This window comes from Oncorhynchus kisutch, linkage group LG13, assembly GCF_002021735.2.
Source record: "Oncorhynchus kisutch isolate 150728-3 linkage group LG13, Okis_V2, whole genome shotgun sequence".
Lineage (NCBI taxonomy): Eukaryota > Metazoa > Chordata > Actinopteri > Salmoniformes > Salmonidae > Oncorhynchus > Oncorhynchus kisutch.
The window spans coordinates 77,108,804-77,135,859 of record NC_034186.2 but is presented as its reverse complement, the minus strand read 5'-3'; the positions used below and the strand labels follow the sequence as shown (position 1 = coordinate 77,135,859).

The window sequence follows — 27,056 nt, the reverse complement described above, 5'->3', positions numbered from 1 at the left end:
GAAGGTCCTCAAGAAGATGGTGGCCTTGATCATTCTTAAATGAAATAAGTTTGGGACCACCAAGACTCTTCCTAGAGCGGGTCACCAGGCCAAACTGAGCAATCGGGGGAGAAGGGCCTTGGTCAGGGAGGTGGTCACTCTGACAGAGCTCTAGAATTCCTCTGTGGAGATGGGAGAACCTTCCAGAAGGACTACCATCTCTGCAGCACTCCACCAATCAGGCCTTTATGGTAGAGTGGCCAGATGGAAGCCACTCCTCAGTAAAAGGCACATGACAGCCCACTTGCAGTTTGCCAAAAGGCACCTAAAGACTCTCAGACCATGAGAAACAAGATTCTCTGGTCTGCATCACTGCCTGGCATGGCAACTGCTCGGTCTCCAACCGCAAGGCCCTGTAGAGGGTAGTGCGTACGACCCAGTAACATCACCGTGGCCAAACTTCCTGCCATCCAGGACCTGTTTTTAAATGTTTTATTTCACCTTTATTTAACCAGGTAGGCCAGTTGAGAACACCTTTATTTAACCAGGTCGGCTAGTTGAGAACACCTTTATTTAACCAGGTCGGCTAGTTGAGAACACCTTTATTTAACCAGGTCGGCCAGTTGAGAACACCTTTATTTAACCAGGTCGGCCAGTTGAGAACACCTTTATTTAACCAGGTAGGCTAGTTGAGTGATGTGGATAATTTTAGAAAGAGAGGGTCCAGATTGTCTAGCTCAGCTAATTTGTAGGGATCCAGATTTTGCAGCTCTTTCAGAACATCAGCTGTCTGGATTTGGGTGAAGGAGAAGCAAGGGGGGGGGGGGGGGCTTGGGCAAGTTGCTGCAGGGGGTGCAGAGCTGTTGGCCAGGGTAGGGGTAGCCAGGTGGAAAGTATGGCCAACCGTAGAAAAATGCTTATTGAAATGATCGATTATCGTAGATTTATCAGTGGTGACAGTGTTTCCTAGCTTCAGTGCAGTGGGCAGCTGGGAGGAGGTGCTCTTATTCTCCATGGACTTTACAGTGTCCCAAAACTTTTTGGAATTAGTGCTACAGGGTGCAAATTTCTGTTTGAAAAAGCTAGCCTTAGCTTTTGTAAGTCCCAGTCTACACCAGGCGGTGTCAGAGGAAGGCCCTAAAAATTGTCAAAGACTCCAGCCACCCTAGTCATAGACTGTTCTCTCTGCTACTGCACGGCAAGCGGTACTGGAGCACCAAGTCTAGCTCCAAGAGGCTTCTAAACAGCTGCTACCACCAAGCCATAAGACTCCTGAACAGCTAATCAGATGGCTACCCAGACTATTTGCATTACCCCCCTCCCCTCACTCTACGCTGCTGCTACTCTCTGTTATTATCTATGCATAGTCACTTTAATAACTCTAACTACATGTACATATTCAGCGTATGTGACAAATTACATTTGATGTAACCAAGATTGAACTCTTTGGCCTGAATGCAAAGCGTCACATCTGGAGGAAACCTGGCACCATCCCTACGGTGAAGCATGGTGGTGGCAGCATCATCCTGTGAGGATGTTTTTCAGCGGCAGGGACTGGGAGACTAGTCAGGATTGAGGCAAAGTGACGGAGAAAATTAAAGAGATCCTTGATGAAAAACTGCTCCAGAGCGCTCAGGACCTCAGACTGGGGGCAAAGATTCTCCTTCCAACATGACAACGACCCTAAGCACACAGCCAAGGCAACGCAACGCAGGAGTGGCTTCGGGACAAGTCTCTTAATGTCTTTGAGTGGCCAAGCCACAGCCCGGACTTGAACCTGATCAAACGTCTCTGGAGAGACCTGAAAATAGCTGTGCAGCAATGCTCCCCATCCAATCTGACAGAGCTTTAGAGGATCTGCAGAGAAGAATTGGAGAAACTCCTCAAGCTTGTAACATCATACCCAAGAAGACTTGAAGCTGTAATCATTTTCAAAGGTGCTTCAACAAAGTACTGAGTAAATGGTCTGAATACTTATGTGAATGTGATATTTCAGTAAAAAAAATATATAAATTAGCAAACATTTCTAAAAACCTGTTTTTTCTTTGTCCTCATGGGGTATTGTGTGTAGACTGATGAGAGAAAACAAACAATTTAATCAATTTTAGAATAAGCCTGTAACATAACAAAATGTGGAAGAAGTCAAGGTGTGTGAATAGTTTCTGCATGTAGACACTGGTATGGTGCTGGAAATAATGAATAGGAGGTTGAAAAGTGGTGGAATTGCCCTTTAACTATGCAGTTCACCCTGTCTAGGTTATGAAAATAGATGAAGTCCAAGTTCCCGTGAGATACTGTGAGAATTTGCGGACTCACGGATACGGAGCCTCTGAAATAAATCCGGTCAAAGACCAGAAACTACTCCCTTCTTGGTAAACTGAAATATCATTGAGTCTTAGCCTCACCCCGTCATCTCCTCTCCCAGAGTGGTGTTGGAAACAGGGAACGTGATGTCTAGAGCAGGAAAAGATGTGACAGTTAGACAGTTAAAGGGCAATTCCACAACTTTTCAACCTCATGTTCATTATCTCCAACACCAAACCAGTGTCTATATGTGAAAACAGCCTGTTTCTATAATCTGTGGTTAAAAAGATGAGAAGAAAGGTCCAATTTTTTTTTTATCTGTGTCAAAAAACAGTGATTTTCAAAACCTTCAATGAGTTTCTAGCCAGAGGGTATTTTCTTGCTCCCCGCATCACCTCAAATCTCAAATGGTTTGAAAATCACTGTTTATTTAAAAATGTTTTAGCTTTTTATGATGTCATCAGGTATAACTATTTAACGTTATATTTTTTCCTAAAAAAATGTAGAAATGCGTCATTTTCACACTGGTATTGCGTTGGAGATGAAAATGAGGTTGAAAAGTGGCATTGTCCTTTAAGAGTGTGTGTGTGTGTATGTATGTGTGTGTGTGTGTGTGTGTGTGTGTGTGTGTGTGTGTGTGTGTGTGTGTGTGTGTGTGTGTGTGTGTGTGTGTGTGTGTGTGTGTGTGTGTGTGTTTGTGTGTGTGTATTTTTGAGTGCATGCTTGTGTGTGTGTGTGGGTGTGTGTGTATAGGGACTGACTCACTGGTGAAGTTATTCTGTGTCTGTATGGAGTCTCCTATGAAGCTGTCAGTCATGTCCCCAAAGACGATACACATGAGAGGGAGGACCGTTCCATTAACCATAGCCATGATGGTCCCCAGCACAATCATCAACCTGTCCCAACCATCAGCAAACCTGAACTATAGAGGCATGGGGGAAGAGGAGCGAGAGTGAGGGGCAGGGTGGGGATATGAGGAAAGTGAGAGATTGGGAAGGAGAGAGAGAAAGGGAGTGAGAAGGGGCAGGGGAGAGGGAAGGGGAGAATGAATTAAAGGGGGGAAGGATAAGTGGAGAGGAAAAGGGACAGAGATGGACAGATGACCAGAGAGAGAAAGAGAACATATGAAGGTAATGAATACTCTGAGTCATTTTGTATGTAGAACTCCAGTATGTTTCTCCAGTGGTAGAGGCTCTATTCTACTGGCCCAGCAGGGGAACAGAGGAAATTCAACCTTCTGCTATTCTACTGGCCCAGCAGGGGAACAGAGGAAATTCAACCTTCTGCTATTCTACAGGCCCAGCAGGGGAACTGAGGAAATTCAACCTTCAGCTATTATACTGGCCCAGCAGGGAAACAGAGGAAATTCAACCTTCTGCTATTCTACTGGCCCAGCAGGCAAACAGAGGAAATTCAACCTTCAGCTATTCTACTGGCCCAGCAGGGAAACAGAGGAAATTAAAACTTCAGCTATTCTACTGGCCCAGCAGGGAAATAGAGGAAATTAAAACTTCAGCTATTCTACTGGCCCAGCAGGGAAACAGAGGAAATTCAACCTTCAGCTATTCTACTGGCCCAGCAGGGAAAGAGAGGAAATTCAAACTTCAGCTATTCTACTGGCCCAGCAGGGAAACAGAGGAAATTCAACCTTCAGCTATTCTACTGGCCCAGCAGGGAAACAGAGGAAATTCAAACTTCAGCTATTCTACTGGCCCAGCAGGGGTCCAGAGGAAATTCAAACTTCAGCTATTCTACAGGCCCAGCAGGGGTCCAGAGGAAATTCAATCTTCAGCTATGCTACTGGCCCAGCAGGGAAACAGAGGAAACAGACCACTCCCCAACCCCCCCTATTTCCACATTCATGTCTGATCTGGGTTCCAACTTTACAGGCATGCAAGCACGTTGCACGCACACAGTCACATGCACACACCTTCGCACAACCACCCACCCATACACACACACACACACACACACCAATAATACCTCAGGGCCCTGATAATAAATAGTCTACAGTGTGTAAAGCTGGAGAAGTATGTGACTGTTTATCTCGGGTACTCACCAGAGCTATGGCGCCAATCATCGGCATCTTTGGCTCTTTCTCCCCCTTTTTCTCTTCATCTTTATCCTCTCTAGAAGAGACAGAATATCTACAACGTCATTTTATAAATCAATTTTATATAATAATCTTTCAACTTTAAAAACGGCAGATAAAGTTATTAAGTTATTGAGTTGGTTAACTCAGGAACTAGACCGTAATTCCAATGAAGGAATAGTAACACAAATCGATATTATACTGACTATAGAAACAATTGTTGACAAAATACAAACACCCAAAGACAACATTCTCAGCATAGCACCTAAATATTTACCCAATGTCTCCGTTTTGCTCAATCTTGACTTTGGCCACAGCTATCTCGTCCTTCTTGCCCATGTCTGGGTCTTATGGCATGTAGGAAACAATACAGACAGGTACAACCGTACAGGTGAGATCGCAAAGACGTGTAACGGTAAGATATTTAAGCGTCCTCAAGAGTCTGGGGAAAAACAAACTTTGACACCTGCCATAAAGCATTTAAGGGGCTAACCAACAGGCTGAACTCATCATGGGCGTGCGTGCGAATTCATTGTTTAAACGATAACGAACTGGTTGCATGATACTGACTCCGGTTCTTGACCACAGAACTAGAATGAGATTCTATTTCTATGGGCTGGACTTGGTAGTGAATTAACACCCTCAATATGCCCCAGAAGTCTACTTCCTATTTATTAAGCCTACTTTTTAAATAGTTGTGTAGTATAGGCTATAGTTTAGACTTGTCTTGTAGGCTATTAGAAAAAGCAGTTGACATTACAACGTGTAACGGAAGATCCGGTCGAGCACATTACAAATACATAATGGTTGTTAGATAAACTCACCGCTTCTTTCCCGCCACCCCGCACAGGACCTCTCTTTTCCCTCGTTTATATTTTTGACAATAGTTGGTCCACTACCGGTGCTTACCCCCCAGCTCCGGTGCTGTCCTCTCTTTATCTACCTCTGTTTCGCTCTCACAATAGAGAAACAAGGGAGGCAACAGCGCTTCTCTTATATCATAGTTACACGCGGGTGACATCATTTACTGCCGCGTGCCGCCCCTGCTCAAATCACACCTTCTGATCTCCATCAAACGTCTGTCTGTCCTTGACTTCGACGTCAGGAGCTGCTTTAAGGGCGGCGACAATGACCTATAGGGTTATGGCTGAGTGTGCGTCTTTGTTATTACATTACAGATACCGAACATGGCCATCTCATGTTGCCGCTATTTGAGAGACAACCACCGCTACTCGACAAAAGTGATGTTATTTTTCTCTCACAACATCGTGAACCAACAGTGGGCATCCATATAGCCAATGTCCAATCTCTTATAAAGAAAGGAGAGCCTACCAGTTCAGCAAAATGAACATCTTATTGACTGTTTCATCTATTGACGTGCCTAGAACACAGAGTGAATAATGACTATAAATGATCTAGGACTAGCTTATAGTTAAACTCCCGAGCGGTGCACTTGTGTAGCATTGAAAAGGGATAAAGACTCCCACACGGCCATTTACCTCTCTACATTTGTTAATCATTGTCATCATCAGGGATTGGTACAGAGTTCACATACCCACAGACAGACAGTATGGTGGCCAGTGAGTTACTCTTATTGATAAAACCATTAACTTCCCCTCAGAATCTCTCTGGCCAGTCTTGGCCATTGATCAAGCTGGAATGACTGGACATCGGACAAAATATTCAACCACTGAAGGACAATGGAGTAAAAAACATGTATATCTCAATGCCAAGCTAAACCAGAAAACATTTAAATCTCCATTGTCCTCCAAGACTGTCTGAATATAATTTCTGGTTGGACTGGTAGATAATGTGAAGTGAAGTGACAGTAGACACTTCCCCTCGTGTTGGACTGGTAGATAATGTGAAGTGAAGTGACAGTAGACACCTCCCCTCATGTTGGGCTGGTAGATAATGTGAAGTGAAGTGACAGTAGACACCTCCCCTCGTGTTGGACTGGTAGATAATGTGAAGTGACAGTAGACACCTCCCCTCGTGTTGGACTGGTAGATAATGTGAAGTGAAGTGACAGTAGACACCTCCCCTCGTGTTGGACTGGTAGATAATGTGAAGTGACAGTAGACACCTCCCCTCGTGTTGGACTGGTAGATAATGTGAAGTGACAGTAGACACCTCCCCTCGTGTTGGACTGGTAGATAATGTGAAGTGACAGTAGACACCTCCCCTCGTGTTGGACTGGTAGATAATGTGAAGTGACAGTAAACACCTCCCCTCGTGTTGGGACTGGTAGATAATGTGAAGTGACAGTAGACACCTCCCCTCGTGTTGGACTGGCTGAAAGGGCTAAAAGGAAAAGGTGTGTGTTATTGTCCCTGACTATGTGCATGTCAAAGACCAATTCAGATAACACATGACTGTTATACAACATTCAATAAACACACACTAGTGTGTGGGCTAAAGGTACAGTTAGTCAGGAGCTTCTCTACGCACGCACAGGCAGACAGACAGACAGACAGACAGACAGACAGACAGACAGACAGACAGACAGTGTCACTCATTGACAATATTCTAATACAAAAGGGGGAGTCATACTGTGACATCACTTCTTGGGTTTTCGTCACACTTTGACTCAGTAGAAGTGGATTTCATAAAGTGATGTCACCGGTTAATGAAGGATTGACCTAAAAACAACTGGAGTAATATGAGTTCTAAGGTTTTAAGACAAAAAGCACGTTAGGATAGGTTAACTTCCTTGATGTTAATGTCTTACTATAGGATGAATATATGAAGTATCTAGGTTTGTTCAGTCAATCTACAGACAGATCGAGGTTGTGTCTCACAAAAGTAGGTTAAGAATCCGTTACTAGTTAGTCAGATAAGGTCCCTCCTCCCTATCAAAACGTCAGACACCAATTCATCCCAAAGACAATATACAATTTTCTTCCTTTTTATCTCTGAATGGTTGAGAAAGGGCTCAAAGCATTTCACAGATCAAATCTACACCTGTTGCATTCGGCCCATGTGACAAAAAACATGTGATTGGATTTGAATAATCTTCTATATCTATGAATCATTAACTGAAGCTCTTTCAGCTGTTATTGTGGTACTTCAATAGGTTCAGATTTGCCCCTTTACTTACTTTCTGAGAATCAGGAAGAGAGATCTGCTCTTTCTCTCTTGTTCTGATGTCAACCACAGAACTAGTGACTACACAGACAGGAGGTCAGAGATAGAAGCTGAGGTATGGAGGGCAAGTCTGTATTCTAGTCTTCAGGGTTCTTCTCAGGCTCAAACCAGTTCCAACCAGTTCTGAGGAACAGGGGAAGAAGAACGGGGTCAGAGATTCTGATTAGTAAAGACTGTTTAACCTTTATTCAATCAGAAAATACCCTTGAGGTTGAAAATCTTTTTTGCAAGAGCAACCCACAGTGTGAGATAAAATGTCAAAACTAGCCAGAAAGTATTTTCGAAAGTTTGTAGATTTTTTTTTACATATTATATACTGTATATTCTTTTGGGGGGATTTTAGTTTTTGGTCAAAAAATGACTAAAATCACCAGGAATTCAGCTCAAAATTAGTTTGATTTAGGTCATCTGTTCACCTCATATTCCCATGAATAAAAATAGACATATGTGATTGTGTTTCAATGTAATCAAGGTATGAAATTATTGTTATTTCCAAATACAATGGTATGAAATTATTGTTATTTTCCAATACAATCTAATTTTGGGCGTAGTTGTGGACAATTTGCAGTGTACAAATGATTATAATTGTGTTTCAGCCCCCTGACCATCCACTCCAACAAAAATCGGTCTGCGGCTGAATCTAGTTGGCTAGCCCTGCAGTAGGGGCATCTCTCGTTTAGTTAGAAAATAGTTTAACCCCTGAGATGAGGCATCTTGTTTCCTCAGAGAAAAAAGTGACAACACAAAACACATCAAAACAGTTTTGATTGGTCTCTCAGTAGAGTTTTGATTGGTCTGTTTCAGTAGAGTTTTGATTGGTCTGTCTCAGTAGAGTTTTGATTGGTCTGTCTCAGTAGAGTTTTGATTGGTCTGTTTCAGTAGAGTTTTGATTGGTCTGTTTCAGTAGAGTTTTGATTGGTCTGTTTCAGTAGAGTTTTGATTGGTCTGTTTCAGTAGAGTTTTGATTGGTCTGTTTCAGTAGAGTTTTGATTGGTCTGTTTCAGTAGAGTTTTGATTGGTCTGTCTCAGTAAAGTTTTGATTGGTCTGTCTCAATAGAGTTTTGATTGGTCTGTTTCAGTAGAGTTTTGATTGGTCTGTCTCAGTAAAGTTTTGATTGGTCTGTCTCAGTAAAGTTTTGATTGGTCTGTCTCAATAGAGTTTTGATTGGTCTGTTTCAGTAGAGTTTTGATTGGTCTGTCTCAGTAAAGTTTTGATTGGTCTGTCTCAGTAAAGTTTTGATTGGTCTGTGTCTCAATAGAGTTTTGGTTGGTCTGTCTCAGTGGAGTTTTGATCGGTCTGTCTCAGTAGAGTTGTTGTCTTGGGGTAGATAAGTAGTCTATTGCATTTCATCAGTAGCCCAAAAACACTTTTTTCAATATCCATGAATCCCCTTAAACCTGGGGTGTCAAACTCATTCCATGGAGGGCCTAGCGTCTGCTGCCTTTTCCTTTCAATTAACACCTAGACAACCAGGTGAGGGGAGTTCTTTGCTAATTAGTGACTTTAATTCATCAATCAAGTACAAAGGAGTGTAAACCCACAGACACTCAGCCTCCACAGAATGAGTTTAACACATGTGCCTTAAACTCACCAAATGCCCCTGTGGCTCTCCTCTGCTAAAAACACCATACTGACTATTCCGTGCCCAGGGCACCTCAGGAAAGGGGAGGAAGGATTCAGGTATTGGAACAGCTGCAGCTCACTCCATGGCCACTGGGGGTCCCCATCTACCTGAAAACTGACATTTCTAACATATTTATTTTTGTTTTATTTTCACATACATCAGATAGGTGTGGTTTTACTGGGTTAGCCATAGTAGTACAGCACCCTTCAGGCAAATTAGGGTTAAGTGCCTTCCTCAAGGGCAGAGCAACAGATTTCACCTTGTCAGCTCAGGTAGTTGAACCAGCAACCTTTTAGTTACTGGCCCACCACTCTAACCACTAGGATACCTGCCACCGTATCATATCATATCATAACAGAGAACACAGTTCGAACACGTTCAATGTGGCCTGTGGCCTGATTAAATTAACATAAAAAACCTTGCTTTGCTTTCTGTTTATTGTTGCAGCACCATTTCAGCTAGTCAAATTACTGTACATATAAATAGAAATAGCCTATATTTGGCGAATATAGGTTATTCTCATTCTGATCATCATCAATACATTACACAAAACAATAACCGTATAGATTATGTATACTGAACAAAAATATAAACGTAACATGTAAAATGTTGGTCCCATGTTTCATGAGATGAAATAAAAGATCTGAGAAATTGTACATACACAAAAAAATGATCTCAGATTTTATGCACACATTAGTCCACATCCATGTTAGTGAGCATTTTTCCTTTGTCAAGATAATCCAAACACCTGACAGGTGTGGCATAACAAGAAACTGATTAAACAGCATGATCATTACACAGGTGCACCTTGTGCTGGGGACATTATAAGGCCACTCTAAAACATGCAGTTTTGTCACACAACCACAGATTGTGGCCACAGATGTCACACATGTCACAGATGTCTCACATTTTGAGGGAGCGTGCTATTGGCATGCTGACTGCAGCAATGTCCACCAGAGCTGTTACCAGAGAATTGAACGTTAATTTCTCTACCATAAGCCACCTCCAATGTCGTTTTAGAGAATTTTACAGTACGTCCAACTGGCCTCACAACCACAGACCACGTGCAACCACGCCAACCCAAGACCTCCACATCCAGCTTCTTCACCTAGTCTGAGACCAGCCACCTGGACAGCTGATGAAACCGAGTATTTCTGTCTGTAATAAAGCCCTTTTGTGGGGGAAAACCTATTCTGATTGGCTGGGCCTGGCTCCCCAGTGGGTGGCCTTGGCTCCCACGTGGGTGGGCCTATGCCCTCCCAGGCCCACCCATGACTGTGCCCCTGCCCAGTTATATCAAATCCATAGATTAGGGCCTCATGAATTTATTTCAATTGACTGATTTCCTTATATGAACTGTAACTCAGTAAAATCTTTAAAATTGTTGCATTTTGCATTTATATTTTTGTTCAGTAAAGGTTGGGCTTTAGACCTGCGGTGGCTTTTGTCTCACAAATAATGATAAAGGTAAACAAACCAGCAAATAGCGCTAGTAGCAGAGATCCAGATTCAGCACCATGGATAGCGGCCATCGGAACCACCGACGATCTGACATTTGAGAACCACAAGACTGGACAGCGGCTGATACCTCCTGGTGATCCTGTTGGAGTCATGCCCAACCTGGTCACCAGGAAGGATCAGCCAGTCATGAAAAATAAAATGTACTACTTCAATATGGAGATATCCTCAATGGCGTTGCCCATGCTGCCACAGACACTATAATGGCACTGATACAAAGATGAGTCCTGAATCTATCTCTCGGATTATTCTTCAAGTGATTCTCCCAGCTGCCATTGACGTTGCTCCAGCTTCAGCCAGCCACTGTCCACAGTCTTGAAGTTGAAACTCCCACCAAGTTGACAACATTAAAATGGCCCTCAATGGCGCTGCCCATGTTGATATAACCTTTTGGCTACTAGAGTCCTCTTTCATTCTCTATGAAATAATAGGCAACTGGGCCTGTACAGGAAGTAGCCAAAACCTAAACGAACTTGTTTCAGCTAGCCTGGGTGCCAGTCTATTTCTACTCTCTTGTGAACTCTAAATGCAATAACTCCTTATTGAATTGGCATGCCAAGTGTTGGTTTAACAATAACAGCATTGGAGTTGACATGAGCACAAACCAATCTGGGACCGGGGTATGTTTGGTGTTAAACATTTTCATTAAACCTTTTAGATGGGTGCTGATGTAGGAGAGAATATAGTTATTTTTTGTACTATTGGGATGCACACATAGAAAGTCTCTTCGTCTCCCAAGACCATCGAGGTTACAATCGGTAGCCTAATTCGCTCTAAACAGGAATTTAAACCGCTCAGACTTCCCGGTACTTGGTTTGGGCGTTTTAGCACAACCCCGTGACTGTTTCTCTCCCAAATTACTGGGTGATTTCTGTTCATCCATCCACCTCCTTCTTGCCCTATACGTTGACTTTCAACAAACGAGCGAGCGAGGAGTGACGCGGATAGAGCCCGCGGGCGGTGCCGTGCACTGTTGAACCCAACCTGCTGATTTAAAAGAAACAGGGACAGCAAATACTGCGCACCACTGGGGAAATACGACTAACTGTGGCGAGGATGGCGTCACGTAGCCTGGGGCTGCATGTAGCTCGCAAACAGGACGCTGCCAGAAGCGGAGCTGTGGAGAGGAGGAATCTACTGACTGTCTGCAGGTAAAAGAATGCTCGGCTTGATTGTGTTAATTTACTAATTGGTGAGATAAGTGACCGCATTCTCACGCGACTGATGATTGTGTGTGGATGCTGTTGAAGACCGTAGGGTAATTGGTGGTATAGGCTATATTTCTATATAGCGCACATAGCCGACCATCCTTTGTCTTGCTTCAGTTGCATCGCGTTTACATTACAGTATTGATGGTGTTATATCGACATGAACTGTAGCCTATAACGCCGCACTAGTTCATTAGGGTTCTCCAATGGTCACACACGCACGCGCCACCACCACCACCTATGAGCCTTAATCATTAATGGAATCACAGTTACCTTCATTCATTAATTAGGTGCCCAACTCAATACCGGTATAGTCTATAGATTTCACATTAACGAAGACAATTAAACACACAGCTATGGATTGGCACGGTACTGTGCAATGTGTGATTCTCTTAAATTATTAATCTGAAGTATCATGCTCTTCGAACAGTACAAATAATAATAGTTTGGTGGGTGCTTATATTTGTCCTATTTCACACATGTAAGTGTGTATTATACGAAAGTGTGCGTGTTAGCTATAGTGATGTCGTTCTCTGTGGATAACATCATGCTGTTGAACGCCCTATCAAGTATAGCTCCATCAGACCCAGCCGTATGCCCCCTGTGGTTCTAGTGAAGAGAGATTTGGTAGATGAGATATATGCTACATACTCTCACTCAATCAGTAGCCACGTTAGCCCCTTTTTGCTGCTCCCACACATGACTACTGGTGCATCACCATTACAGATCACTGCTATCAGAAAGCAGGGAGTGGGCATTGTATTCGCATGTCCCCAGGGCTGCGGTTTATTTTCATGGCGAGGTGGTGTATCTCATCTCCAAGCCATGGTTGGTGACAGGTGAGGAAACCACAACCGAAGATTTCAGGCTTTGTTTTCCCTTTCTGGAGTGGCTTTTCACAACCTCATTGTCAGTTTTCTCTAGGAATGTCACTTTTCTAAAACATTTAATGTGCAGTTCTTGTGATATTATTTAGTTGGTTTGGTGAACTATGCTCACGTGGTGAGTAACCTTGCCTGATTCCCGAAGACTCATGTTCGCTCACTAAGCTAATGCCTAGGCTTTCTCAGTGAGCTAAATCGATAGCTTGGGACTATATCAAATCAAATCAAATTTATTTGTCACATACACATGGTTAGCAGATGTTAATGCGAGTGTAGCGAAATGCTTGTGCTTCTAGTTCCGACAATGCAGTAATAACGAACAAGTAATCTAACTAACAATTTAAAAAAAAACTACTGTCTTATAACCAATGTAAGGGGATAAAGAATATGTACATAAGGATATATGAATGAGTGATGGTACAGAGCAGCATAGGCAAGATACAGTAGATGATATCGAGTACAGTATATACATATGAGATGAGTATGTAAACCAAGTGGCATAGTTAAAGTGGCTAGTGATACATGTATTACATAAGGATGCAGTCGATGATATAGAGTACAGTATCTACGTATGCATATGAGATGAATAATGTAGGGTAAGTAACATTATATAAGGTAGCATTGTTTAAAGTGGCTAGTGATATATTTACATCATTTCCCATCAATTCCCATGATTAAAGTGGCTGGAGTAGAGTCAGTGGCATTGACAGTGTGTTGGCAGTAGCCACTCAATGTTAGTGGTGGCTGTTTAACAGTCTGATGGCCTTGAGATAGAAGCTGTTTTTCAGTCTCTCGGTCCCAGCTTTGATGCACCTGTACTGACCTCGCCTTCTGGATGACAGCGGGGTGAACAGGCAGTGGCTCGGGTGGTTGATGTCCTTGATGATCTTTATGGCCTTCCTGTAGCATCGGGTGGTGTAGGTGTCCTGGAGGGCAGGTAGTTTGCCCCCGGTGATGTGTTGTGCAGACCTCACTACCCTCTGGAGAGCCTTACGGTTGAGGGCGGTGCAGTTGCCATATCAGGCGGTGATACAGCCCGCCAGGATGCTCTCGATTGTGCATCTGTAGAAGTTTGTGAGTGCTTTTGGTGACAAGCCGAATTTCTTCAGCCTCCTGAGGTTGAAGAGGCGCTGCTGCGCCTTCCTCACGATGCTGTCTGTGTGAGTGGACCAATTCAGTTTGTCTGTGATGTGTATGCCGAGGAACTTAAAACTTGCTACCCTCTCCACTACTGTTCCATCGATGTGGATGGGGGGGTGTTCCCTCTGCTGTTTCCTGAAGTCCACAATCATCTCCTTAGTTTTGTTGACGTTGAGTGTGAGGTTATTTTCCTGACACCACACTCCGAGGGCCCTCACCTCCTCCCTGTAGGCCGTCTCGTCGTTGTTGGTAATCAAGCCTACCACATTTTGTCCAGATTGAGTTATTGACATAGCCTTGTTCTGTTCAATGTTCTCTACCTATACAGTAGTCTAAATACCTCAATTAATTTTAAGTGCAACAGAATACAAGATAAAAATTGCTGACACCTTTCAAACCAATGAGGGGTTGGAAATTTAAAGCCAATTATCTCAGAATCATAATTTTGCAGATAGAACCTTATAGTCCCAAGCTCTCAAATCAAATTTTATTTGTCACATACACATGGTTAGCAGATGTTAATGCGAGTATAACGAAATGCTTGTGCTTCTAGTTCCGACAATGCAGTAATAACCAACAATAATCTATCTAACAATTCCAAAATTACTACCTTATAGACACAAGTGTAAGGGGATAAAGAATATGTACATAAAGATATATGAATGAGTGCTGGTACAGAGCGGCATAGGCAAGATACAGTAGATGGTATCGAGTACAGTATATACATATGAGATGAGTATGTAAACAGTGGCATAGTTAGTGGCTAGTGATACATGTATTACATAAAGATGCAGTAGATGATATAGAGTACAGTATATACCCTACATTATTCATCTCATATGTATACGTATGTCAACATTATATTAGGTAGCATTGTTTAAAGTGGCTAGTGATATATTTTACATTTCCCATCAATTCCCATTATTAAAGTGGCTGGAGTTGAGTCAGTGTGTTGGCAGCAGCCACTCAATGTTAGTGGTGGCTGTTTAACAGTCTGATGGCCTTGAGATAGAAGCTGTTTTTCAGTCTCTCGGTCCCAGCTTTGATGCACCTGTACTGACCTCTCCTTCTGGATGATAGCGGGGTGAACAGGCAGTGGCTCGGGTGGTTGTTGTCCTTGATGATCTTTATGGCCTTCCTGTGACATCGGGTGGTGTAGGTGTCCTGGAGGGCAGGTAGTTTGCCCCCGGTGATGCGTTGTGCAGACCTCACTACCCTCTGGAGAGCCTTACGGTTGTGGGCGAAGCAGTTGCCGTACCAGGCGGTGATACAGCCTGCCAGGATGCTCTCGATTGTGCATCTGTAGAAGTTTGTGAGTGCTTTTGGTGACAAGCCAAATTTCTTCAGCCTCCTCCTTCTTCACGATGCTGTCTGTGTGGGTGGACCAATTCAGTTTGTCTGTGATGTGTACGCCGAGGAACTTAAAACTTACTACCCTCTTCTCCACTACTGTCCCATCGCTGTGGATAGGGGGGTGCTCCCTCTGCTGTTTCCTGAAGTCCACAATCATCTCCTTAGTTTTGTTGACGTTGAGTGCGAGGTTATTTTCCTGACACCACACTCCGAGGGCCCTCACCTCCTCCCTGTAGGCCGTCTCGTCGTTGTTGGTAATCAAGCCTACCACTGTTGTGTCGTCCGCAAACTTGATGATTGAGTTGGAGGCGTGCAGGAGTTGGAGGCCACGCAGTCGTGGGTGAACAGGGAGTACAGGAGAGGGCTCAGAACGCACCCTTGTGGGGCCCCAGTGTTGAGGATCAGCGGGGTGGAGATGTTGTTGCCTACCCTGGGGGCGGCCCATCAGGAAGTCCAGTACCCAGTTGCACAGGGCGGGGTCGAGACCCAGGGTCTCGAGCTTGATGACGAGCTTGGAGGGTACTATGGTGTTAAATGCCGAGCTGTAGTCGATGAACAGCATTCTCACATAGGTATTCCTCTTGTCCAGATGGGTGAGGGCAGTGTGGTTGAGATTGCATCGTCTGTGGACCTATTTGGGCGGTAAGCAAATTGGAGTGTGTCTAGGGTGTCAGGTAGGGTGGAGGTGATATGGTCCTTGACTAGTCTCTCAAAGCACTTCATGATGACGGAAGTGAGTGCTACGGGGCGGTAGTCGTTTAGCTCAGTTACCTTAGCTTTCTTGGGAACAGGAACAATGGTGGCCCTCTTGAAGCATGTGGGAACAACAGACTGGGATAGGGATTGATTGAATATGTCCGTAAACACACCAACCAGCTGGTCTGCGCATGCTCTGAGGGCGCGGCTGGGGATGCCGTCTGGGCCTGCAGCCTTGCGAGGGTTAACACGTTTAAATGTTTTACTCACGTCGGCTGCAGTGAAGGAGAGTCCGCAGGTTTTGGTTGCGGGCCGTGTCAGTGGCACTGTATTGTCCTCAAAGCGGGCAAAAAAGTTATTTAGTCTGCCTGGGAGCAAGACATCCTGGTCCGTGACTGGGCTGGTTTTCTTCTTGTAGTCCGTGATTGACTGTAGACCCTGCCACATACCTCTTGTGTCTGAGCCGTTGAATTGAGATTCTACTTTGTCTCTATACTGACGCTTAGCTTGTTTGATAGCCTTGCGGAGGGAATAGCTACACTGTTTCTATTCGGTCATGTTTCCGGTCACCTTGCCCTGATTAAAAGCAGTGGTCTCAAACTCTTAGTTGATGTATGCAGAGCACTTGGGTTCAATATACGTTCGTTTATAGTGAGCAACTGCTCTAGTCTTAATAATCGCTTTGGGTCATCAGGACCGACTCTGCCTTAACCAATGATCTGAATAATGAAAATATAAATCCTGTGGCATGAATTCAGATCCTATCAAACACTGCTGCAGAATATGAATAGATACAGTTTATTGGTTTCATTGATCTAAATATGCAGACAAGGCTGTGAAGTACCTGTGTCCTCATCACTAAGGAATTATCATGGTCCACAGACACGAATACAGTTGTGAAGAAGGCATGGCAATGCCTTCTTATGACATTATATATGACATTGTCTATATATAGTGTTGTAACGATGTGCAAATAGTTGAAGTACAATAGGGAAAATACATATGGGTTGTATTTACAATGGTGTTTGTTCTTCACTGGTTGCCCTTTTTCTTTTGGAAACGGGTCACACATCTTGCTGCTGTGATGTCACACTGGTATTTCACTAAGTAGGTATGGGAGTTTATCAAAATTGGGTTTGTTTTTTGAATTCTTTGTAGATCTGTGTAATCTGAGGGAATTATGTGTTTCTATGGTCAAACATTTTGGCAGGAGGTTAGGAAGAGCTGCTTAGTTTCCACATTTTGTGGGCAGTGTGTGCATAGCATGTCTTATCTTGAGAGCCATGTCTGCCTTCGGTGGCCTTTCTCAATAGCAAGGCAATGCTCACTGAGTCTGTACATAGTCAAAACTTTGCTTAATTTTGGGTCGGTCACAGTGGTCAGGTATTCTTCCACTGTGTACTCTCTGTTTAGCACCAAATAGCATTCTGGTTTGCTCTGGTTTTTTGTTAATTACTTGACACATTGGAAATAATTATCTCTTTGTTTTCTCGTGATTTGGTTTGGTCTAATTGTTGCTGTCCTGGGGCTCTGTGAGGTGTGTTTGTGGACAGAGCCCCAGGACCAGCTTGCTTAGGGGACTCTTCTCCAGGTTCATTGCTCTGTAGGTGATAGCTTTGTTATGGAAGGTTTGGGAATCGCTTCATTTTAGGTGGTTGTTGAATTTTACGTCTCTTTTCTGGATTTTGATCATTAGCGGGTATCGGCCTAGTTCGGCTGTGCATGCATTATTTGGTGTTTTACGTTGTACACTGAGGAAATATTTGCCGAATTCTGCATGCAGAGTCTCAGTTTGGTGTTTATCCCATCTTGTGAGTTATTGGCTGGTGAGCAAACCCAAGACCTCACAACCATAAAGAGCAATGGGTTCTATAACTGATACAAGTATTTTTTTAGCCTAGATCCTAATTGGTATGTGGAATTTTTTGTGTTCCTTTTGATGGCATAAGAAGGCACTTCTACGTGTGTGTGCGCACACACAGTTGAAGTCAGAAGTTTACATACACTTAGGTTGGAGTCATTAACTCGTTTTTCAACAACTCCACAAATTTCTTGATAACAAACTATAGTTTTGGCAAGTCTGTTAGAACATCTAGTTTGCATGACACAGGTAATTTTTCTAACAATTTTTTTTTACAGATGGATTATTTCACTGCATCACAATTCCAGTTGGTCAGAAGTTTATATACACTTAGTTGACTGTGCCTTTAAACAGCTTGGAAACTTCCAGAAAATGATATCATGGCTTTAGAAGCATCTGATAGACTCAAATTATGTCAATTAGCCTATTGGAGGTGTACCTGTGGATGTATTTCAAGACCTACCTTCAAACTCAGTGCATCTTTGCTTGACATCAAAAGAAATCAGCCAAGACTTCAGAAAATAAATTGTAGACCTCCACAAGTCAGGTTCATCCTTGGGAGCAGTTTCCAAATGCCTGGAGGTACCACATTCATCTGTACAAACAATAGTACACAAGTATAAACACCATGGGACCACGCAGCCGTCATACCGCTCAGGAAGGAGACGTGTTCTGTCTCCTAGAGATGAACGTACTTTGGTGCAAAAAGTGAAAATCAATCCCAGAACAACAGCAAAAGACCTTGTGAAGATGCTGGAGGAAACGGGTACAAAAGTATCTATATCCACAGTAAAACGAGTCCTCTATCGATACAACCTGATAGGCCGCTCAGCAAGGAAGAAGCCACTGCTCCAAAACTGCCATTAAAAAAATTTAATTTAAAAAACGGGGACAAAGATGGTACTTTTTGGAGAAATGTCCTCTGGTCTGATGAAACAAAAATAGAACTGTTTGGCCATAATGACCATCGTTATGTTTGGAGGGGAAAGGGGAGGCTTGCAAACCGAAGAACACCATCCCAACTGTGAAGCACGGGGGTGGCAGCATCATGTTGTGGGGGTGCTTTGCTGCAGGAGGGACTGGTGCACTTCACAAAATAGATGGCATTATGAGGCAGGAAAATTCTGTGGATATATTGAAGCAACATCCTCAAGCTATCAGTTAAAGTTAAAGCTTGGTCACAAATGGGTCTTCCAAATGGACAATGACCCCAAGCATACTTCCAAAGTTGTGGCAAAATGGCTTAAGGACAACAAAGTCAAGGTATTGGAGTGGCCATCACAAAGCCCTGACCTCATCCTATAGAAAATCTCTGGGCAGACCCGAAAAAGCGTGTGTGAGCAAGTAGGCCTACAAACCTGACTCGGATACACCAGCTCTGTCAGGAGGAATGGGCTGAATTTCACCCAACTTATTGTGGGAAGCTTGTGGAAGGCTACCTGACACGTTTGACCCAAATTTAAACAATTTAAAGGCAATGCTACCAAATACTAATTGAGTGTGTAAACTTCTGACCCACTGGGAATGTGATGAAAGAAATAGAAGCTGAAATAAATCATTCTCAACTATTATTCTGACATTTCAGTCTTAAAATAAAGTGGTGATCCTGAGTCAGGTAATTTTTACTATGATTAAATGTCAGGAATTGTGAAAGCCAAATACATTTAAACTCTTAAGGTGCATGTAAACTTTCGACTTCAACGGTATATATCTGAGAGACTCTGGGTTGAGTTCTGTGATAAAGTAGTCTAGGGATGAGCTATAGGTGTACCTACCGTGGGAGTCCCCTTGAAGCCTACCATTGACTATGTACATGCCATACTCAGTGTGCAACAGAGCTGCAGGAGTTGTGACCTGTTGTCGTAGTTGTGCCTAGGGGGGCATATGGGGGAGGGAATTTTATCTTTATTTAACTAGGCAAGTCAGTTGAGAAATTCTTATTTACAATGATGGCCTATCTCAGCCAAACTCGGATGATGCTGGACCAAATTATGTGCCACCCTATGGGACTCCCAATCACGGCTTCGAACCCGGTATTGCAGTGACGCCTCTTGCAGTGTCTTAGACCACTACGCCACTCGGGAATGCTGTCCCCTCCAGGTAGGTGTTTGTCTCCCTGTGTGCTGAGGTGTCCGGTTCTGGCATTTAGGTCACCACAGACTAGTACATGTCCCTTTCCCTGAAAGTGATAGCTTCTACATCGCGCAGGGGCAAATCTGTCTTCATTAAAGTATGGGGATTCTAGTGGGGGAATTTGGTATGTCTCCCGCTCTCTGTGTATGTAATGGAAAAAACTGAAACTTTAATGCCTGTCCTGTTTAGATAAAGCTTCGTCTGCCCAGTCACCCCACTGCCACTTAACCTGCTACTGTGTGTTTGCAGTACAAGCCCCACAGCACAGAGATGACTGAGATGCATCCCTGTACTCCAGAATCAACACAGTCATTTCCTGTGTTTGCTTCATTGCATTAAATCTCCTCTGTGCTTAATAACCTAGACACTAGTTAGAGTCTCTCTGGTCAGGAGCCCTATCATTGTTGTCATGCCCCACAGTCTGACCTCCGTGCAATCTACCTATATGCTTATATGACAGTGATGAATTATTTTTTAAAATTAATTTGTATATGTCAACGCTCCACTGATTGTGTGCAGTAGAGAGATTGTTTCCTAAAGCCTGTAAATCATCTGTTCAGTCAGAGATGATCTCCTCTCCTAGAGTCACATTTAACAGCATGTCAGAAAAGCGCTGATCCGGTTGGAACCCAGTGCAGACTCCGTTAACTGTGTGTGTGCAGGTTTTCAGTGAAGACGTTGCTTGACCGCTCCTGTTTAGACACGATAGACGACTCCTCTCCGGAGTTCACCAACTTCGTCTCCATCCTGGAACAGATCCTCAGTCACAGACTCAAAGGTAGAGTAACACACACACACACACATGCTAAAAGCCCGTGCCATCTGGACCACTGCAGGGTTGCTGGGTATAGGAGTCAATATGCCACCTATAAATGTAGCTCTCTCTCTTCCATCTCCTCCTCCCAGGTCAGACTACGTGGTTTGGTTATGAGACTCATCGTAGTTTCTGGGATTATGTGAAAGCAGCCTGCAGTAAAGTCTCTCCCAGCTGCATCCACAGCATTGAGAGCATGGAGAATGTCCGCTCCTCCAGAGCTAAGGTGTGTGTGTGTGTGTGTGTGTGTGTCTGCTCGAGAGAGAGGTTGCTGGTTACCCTGGAAAGCCTTGAGCCATGGACCTTAATGATAACATCAATATTCCCACAGATCTAAAACACACACACAACTCTCTCAGCCTTTTCTACTGGATGAAATTACACACAGAACAAAAGACTGCTTTGTTCAGAAGCTTTAAACAATGAATACTGTAGTGTTGTCCAAGAGAACGCCACAGCTCCGGCACACACGCACACTTGCATGCACACTTGCGTGCAGGTGCACAAACTCAATCAGCTGACTGAGGCTAAGTGGGAAGGGCAGCATGTATTTGTATTATAATGATGTCTGTTTTAAAGAGCTACTATGCAGGTCTGATGTATAATGGAAACTTAAGAACTGTGTGTCCACAGGGTCGGGCGTGGATCAGGCTGGTGCTGATGGAGAAGAGGCTGTCTGAGTACATCTCCTCTGCCCTGAGGGACTTCAAAACCACCAGGTCTTTCTCTCTGGCACACACACACACACACACACACACACACACACAATGGCAATACAAAACACCAGACTGAGTTGAGTGTTGGTTTTAGGTGTTCTGAGGATGGAGCTAGTGTGTGTTTTCTATGTTGTGTAGGAAATGGTATGAGGATGGGGCCATCATGCTAGGTGAGGAGGCGGGGCTGCTAGCAGATACACTCATCGGTCTCAACACCATTGACTTCAGGTACTCTTATATTATTTATAGTGTTGCTGAGTCAGAGCTCAGATTATACAGTAAAGGTCTCAATTAAAGTGTGTTTTCCTCTGGTGGTTAGCTTCTGTCTGAAAGGAGAGGGGCTGAATGGAAGCTGCCCAGCGGTGATTGACTATACGCCTTATCTGAAGTCGATTCAGAGGTATGTGGGATTCAATCTTTTAGTCCTTTACCTGCTATTATGTACACTTCCCCCTGTATGTGCCCTATACGTTGAACTCCTACCCCCTCTGTAGTACCCTCTGAAGTGTGCCCTTTCCCCATGTGTAGAGAGAACAGCATCAGCAGTGATGAGGAGTTGAGGACCCTGGGGAGCAGCGGCAGCGAGAACACTACCCCTGAAAAGATGGCCGCCAGCACTGCGGAGGCCATCTTAACCGAGCAGAGCAGCTGGATCTGCAGGTGTAAACGACTCGAGCAGAAATACCGCATGGCACTGGAACAAAAGGTAACGTCTCAGTGTGTATTGTAAGTGTGTGTGTGCTGCAGAACACTGTATTGCACTATAGAATGCAGTTGTATTTGTGCATGAGACACAGACTGTAAGGAATAATTGGAAAGCTAGAAATCAAAATGTCAGGCTAACTGTCAGTGCTCTCTTGAAGAAATGTGCTCTCTTGAGGAAATGGAAACGCACACAGCTTGATATCATTCATTCCATCCTCACCAGAGTACAAATCTACAGAGTACAAAATAGTTCCTCCTTTACCAAAACAAAAATCTTCCCTTTATCTGTTTTGCTACTGCAAAAAATATAATAATGCAACAACTCGTGTGTGTGCCAGTGTTATCTGGAAGAGATGGTTCGTCTGAGAGAGGCCCAGCTGTCTCAAGTGATTCCTCAGAACAAAGCTCTTCAGCAGAGACTAACAGACACACACCTCTCACACACACTGGAGAAGGAACAACTAGAATACATCGTACTGGAGCTCCAGGACCAACTGTGAGTTTTTGTATCTGTGAGTGGGTGGAATGACCAGCTGTGAGTGACATTTTAACCACAGTGATCGGGGCAGGGAATTGCAGGAGTAGTGCACACAGCTATGTCTTACTATACTTGTGAGAACTTCTTGGGACCAACAACCTTAACACCTAACCCTAACCACTAACCCTAATTCTAACCTTAACCCTAAGACTAAAATAGTTATTTTCACAAGTGAGGACCTGCAAAATGTCCCCACTTTTCTGAGGACTTATACTTACAGGTATAGTAAAGTGTGTGTGTGTGTGTGTGTGTGTGTGAGACAAGGTTGTTATTATTAGTTTTAAGCTTGTTATTTGAAGTTCAGTCAGTTTTCTGATCCACTTGTCCTTTTTAACTTATTTTTTTCTTCATAAAATAAACAATTTTTTTGTTTTAGTGTTAGGGACAGAGTAGCCTATGCAACTATGGGCCAGTAATACATAAGGTGATGGGTCAGGTCATAGGTTAACCTCTATGTGATTGGTGTGTCCCCCTCATCAAGATGACGTAGATACACAGTAGTAGTACGTCAATTTCCACAACTATGAGCGTGAGGCTTAACTTCTCCTCTGTTTTGGTCCTGTAGCTACCATGTTGCATCGTGCAAATCTCAATGGCCGTGTTAGAGCGTATCACTTTTGTCAAGCCTTTCAAAGTGTTGCATTGTGGGAGAAAAAATGGTCTGACTTGCGCCTACATGTCAACTGCTTGAACATTACAAAAATGTGATCAAAGTCATTGACTGCAAGTTTCTGCTCTTCACCAACTTAATTCTGCAGCCATCGCCTGTATTGTGGGAAGCTCTATTGCCAACCAATCATCAGGGTGGTTTTGTTTGACCCATGCGAACGTGACCAAAGACATGACTGAAACAGGAACCAATTTGCTGCCCTTTATGTATACAGTGGGTATAATATAAATAAATGTGCTATTTGAGCATTTCTCACTAATTGATTGTACACTATTATACTATGATTTCAGTTTGAGTGTGATATGGGGAATAGATGTTTATTTAGACATTATAAAGAACATTTTCTAAACAATTGCAACACTGCCATGTTGATCTGAGCCTTGCTGTTGGAAAACAACATGACTTTGGGCTGTCACAGATGCATCTCCCCTGACTTCCCTCCTCGACTTTTGCCTGCAGTCGGATGCTTTCGGCCTTACCACTCAAACACCCCCAATATCTGCAGTGCTGCTCATGGCGCCGTCATCTTGCTGAATCTACCTTTAAATATTAATGTGGCCTGCCAGATTCAGAAGCTTGATAATTCAATTTTATTTGAGTTCATTTTGGAGTCAAAGATAATAGTTTGAGTATAGTTTTTCAAACAGATTTGTTCATTTTATTTCATTTTTTTTTTTTCATAATTAGTTTGTTTACTGTAATGACTTGGCCTGGGTGAATCATCATCAGAGGAGATGGTGTGATGACTTGGCCTGGGTGAATCATCATCAGAGGAGATGGTGTGATGACTTGGCCTGGGTGAATCATCATCAGAGGAGATGGTGTGATGACTTGGCCTGGGTGAATCATCATCAGAGGAGATGGTGTGATGACTTGGCCTGGGTGAATCATCATCAGAGGAGATGGTGTGATGACTTGGCCTGGGTGAATCCTCATCAGAGGAGATGGTGTGATGACTTGGCCTGGGTGAATCCTCATCAGAGGAGATGGTGTGATGACTTGGCCTGGGTGAATCCTCATCAGAGGAGATGGTGTGATGACTTGGCCTGGGTGAATCATCATCAGAGGAGATGGTTGGGTGGAGGCTAGTTTCACTGAGAGTCTCTAAATTAATGGTGTGATTAATTTGAGCTCTTCCTTTCCACCCTCTGATCAATATTTGAATTTGGGTTGTGATGATTTCCTTAGCTTTACAAATGCTGGGGTTGAAACTGCAGTTATCTCTCAACCAACAATCAGTCAGAGGTATGGATTTACAGACACAACATAGAGACTGGGGTACGTAGCATATTTTGGGTCAGAATCTTCCAGGAACACTGAGTAGCTAGGGTCTTGACAGTAGAGGTTTGTCTTTGTGTATATTTCATCCTGCTCAAGGACAGTGCTGAAGAACCATGACTTGAGGTCCAGACAAGAACTGACCACACATCTGACCAATCAGTGGCCTTCACCCGGTGCCATGGATACCAATGTTGCCTTGGATACCATGCTGTACAGGAATAGGGTGGGGCAGTGGGAGAAGTATGTAAACAGGGATAAATTCCTATTCCACAACATCCTCACTTACACGCCATAGTATGGTTTTATACGGTCCACCCAAATGTGGTGACACAGTATATTTATATACTGTACCTGTGAAGTTCTGTGGAGAAAAGAATAATAATTTTAACATTCCAAATGGTTATTCCAATGTAGCCATCACACTACTTAGATGCATCCAGAGAGTCCACTCTAATGTCTCTGTGTTCTACAGGAAGAATTTCCAGAGTCTAGAGCAGCTGTCCCAGACCTCTCTGGAGCCCTCACACACACTCAACCAGGACACTAGACCAGCCAGCTCACACTGGCACCACCATGGTGTGTGTGCATTTCTGTGCTCTCCCCCACTACCAATAAATAATATTTATTTTCTGCATGTGTTAACCCCCTCTTCTGCTCCCCAGGGAAGGAGGACACCCCCTCTCTGATAGGTCTGTGTGGGTCTCTGTAGCCAGCAATAAGTCACTGGCCAGCCTGAAGTCCAGTGAGTGTCTAGCCAGCCCCACCAGAGGTGACCAGTCCTGACCTCACCCATCTCCTAGAACCAGAGACCAAGAGACCCAGCACATGGTTTGGAGAAAGAGAGAATTGAAAGATTTGAATGCAGCCTTTTTGAATTGAAGAAGGAACTCATGGCTCAAAGCATGGGAGCCGCAGTCAATCATTTGGAATTTACAACCCGGACTAACCCTGGAAGCAGCGCTTCAGTAGTCAGTCCTTCAATGTAAGCGCAGAGCCGTTGGAAAAACCAGGACTGTATTGACCAGGACCGACCTCACATTTATTTATTAGTTTGTTGTATATCTGCACTGATGGGAAAACAACTGCATAGTTGAAAGCCAGTTCCGGGTAGGTATACTGTTATAACCTTGTGTTCAGATCACTGCAGACCAAGGAGAACGTCACTTGACACTATTGTGATGCAGACCTTTTGTGTCACTTAAAGGACTCCTCATGATGTAAACATGCTCAGCATCCCAGAGATTGACAACTTGAGGAATTGCTTTCTTTAGGATTTATTTGGGGATGGGTAAGGAGTGTTAGGGTTTGTTTCTCAACAGTGTTAAAGCCTGTAGACTAGTGGTTCTGTTCATGCCTCTTCAACTTGCAGGTGTTTTCCGGTTACCCTGGCAACTTAAGTGAGCTCTACTATAGATGGCCATGGTGGGTCAGACTCAGCGGCCAAAGAAATACACCTCAAAGAACAGACATTTAGGTATTGTATTCCTGCCAGAGGACTGGACTATCCTCATTATTTAAGTCTTTAGTGTAGTCATGCTTCCATGTTGGAAGGGCCTTGAAATATCTAGAGGAGAACAGTGTTGCTTTTGTGTCTTCTGTTTCTACAGTCAATCCTCTGTGGTACCTGACTTGTAGCCATAATCATATTATTGAATGTATCTTATAAACTATCCAAATAAAGTCGCACACTCCATATATAAACTCCCAGTAATTTATTGGAAGAAGGCACAGTGAAGCCGAAACGTTGGTAAATACCCAATAAATTACTGGAGGTTTAAATATGGAGTGTGACTTTATTTTGATAGTTTTATTTGCCATTAGTCAGCACCTCCACAAACACACTTCTGGGTGTGCACCACTGAATGATTTATTTATTTGTTTTTTAATTGAATGTATCTCATCCACAATCCGTTTTGGATTTAACCACAGTATTATGTTATCTTTATAAAGGGTTTGTGTTCTCAGGAAATGTTTCCTGTCCAACAGGGTTAGGTTGAACCGTTTGGTTAGGTTGAACATGATAGTCTGTATTGGGGTTGCATGTTCTGTCTGACTGCGTTGAGATTTATTTTGATCAGAGGCATGTGGGGAAAGTGTTCAGGGTGTGTTCTGTGTCTGTCACTCTCTCACACACAAACACAGTTAATTGTATTGCATATTGATTTTATTACTTTGATTTATTTATTTTCTCCTGCTATTTTGAATAAACTACTGTACAAAACATATTTCGTTTTGTTTGAATTATATTCTGTACCAATGTATGTTTAGTACAGTATGTTCATTCCCCATGTATACACAGATCTCCATGTTTTACCCCTACCATGCCCCTAGTGTTAGAGCAGGATAAAATGGTTAACCCAGCAGGCCCCGGTCCAAAATAAAGTCCCTGACC

General features: G+C 43.5%; 2 protein-coding genes across 3 annotated transcripts in view; one reads left to right on the top strand and one right to left on the bottom strand.

The window, feature by feature from the left end:
* LOC109900398 (ATP-dependent translocase ABCB1) overlaps window positions 1-5,358 on the bottom strand; it is a 27,970-nt gene extending 22,612 nt beyond the window's left edge. The window contains exons 1-5 of one of the 2 annotated variants that reach the window (XM_031787497.1): window positions 5,200-5,358; window positions 4,653-4,716; window positions 4,343-4,412; window positions 3,049-3,205; window positions 2,385-2,433 (exon numbers count right to left, since the gene is read on the bottom strand). In XM_031787497.1, the coding sequence (XP_031643357.1) occupies window positions 2,385-2,433; window positions 3,049-3,205; window positions 4,343-4,412; window positions 4,653-4,714 (338 nt within the window). In that variant the 5' untranslated portion in view covers window positions 4,715-4,716; window positions 5,200-5,358. Of the gene's footprint in view, window positions 1-2,384; window positions 2,434-3,048; window positions 3,206-4,342; window positions 4,413-4,652; window positions 4,723-5,199 lie in introns of both variants that reach the window. The other variant, XM_031787496.1, reaches the window with a different exon arrangement.
* Window positions 5,359-11,414: 6,056 nt separating this feature from the next.
* Window positions 11,415-26,889, top strand: LOC109900409 (RUN domain-containing protein 3B-like). The gene is given in 12 exon segments (XM_020496099.2): window positions 11,415-11,816; window positions 20,603-20,718; window positions 20,847-20,980; window positions 21,388-21,473; window positions 21,609-21,698; window positions 21,790-21,870; window positions 21,999-22,176; window positions 22,514-22,671; window positions 24,761-24,904; window positions 25,137-25,240; window positions 25,327-25,362; window positions 25,365-26,889. Coding segments are annotated over 12 exon segments (1,305 nt in total). The 5' UTR covers window positions 11,415-11,721; the 3' UTR covers window positions 25,448-26,889.
* Window positions 26,890-27,056: the final 167 nt, after the last annotated feature.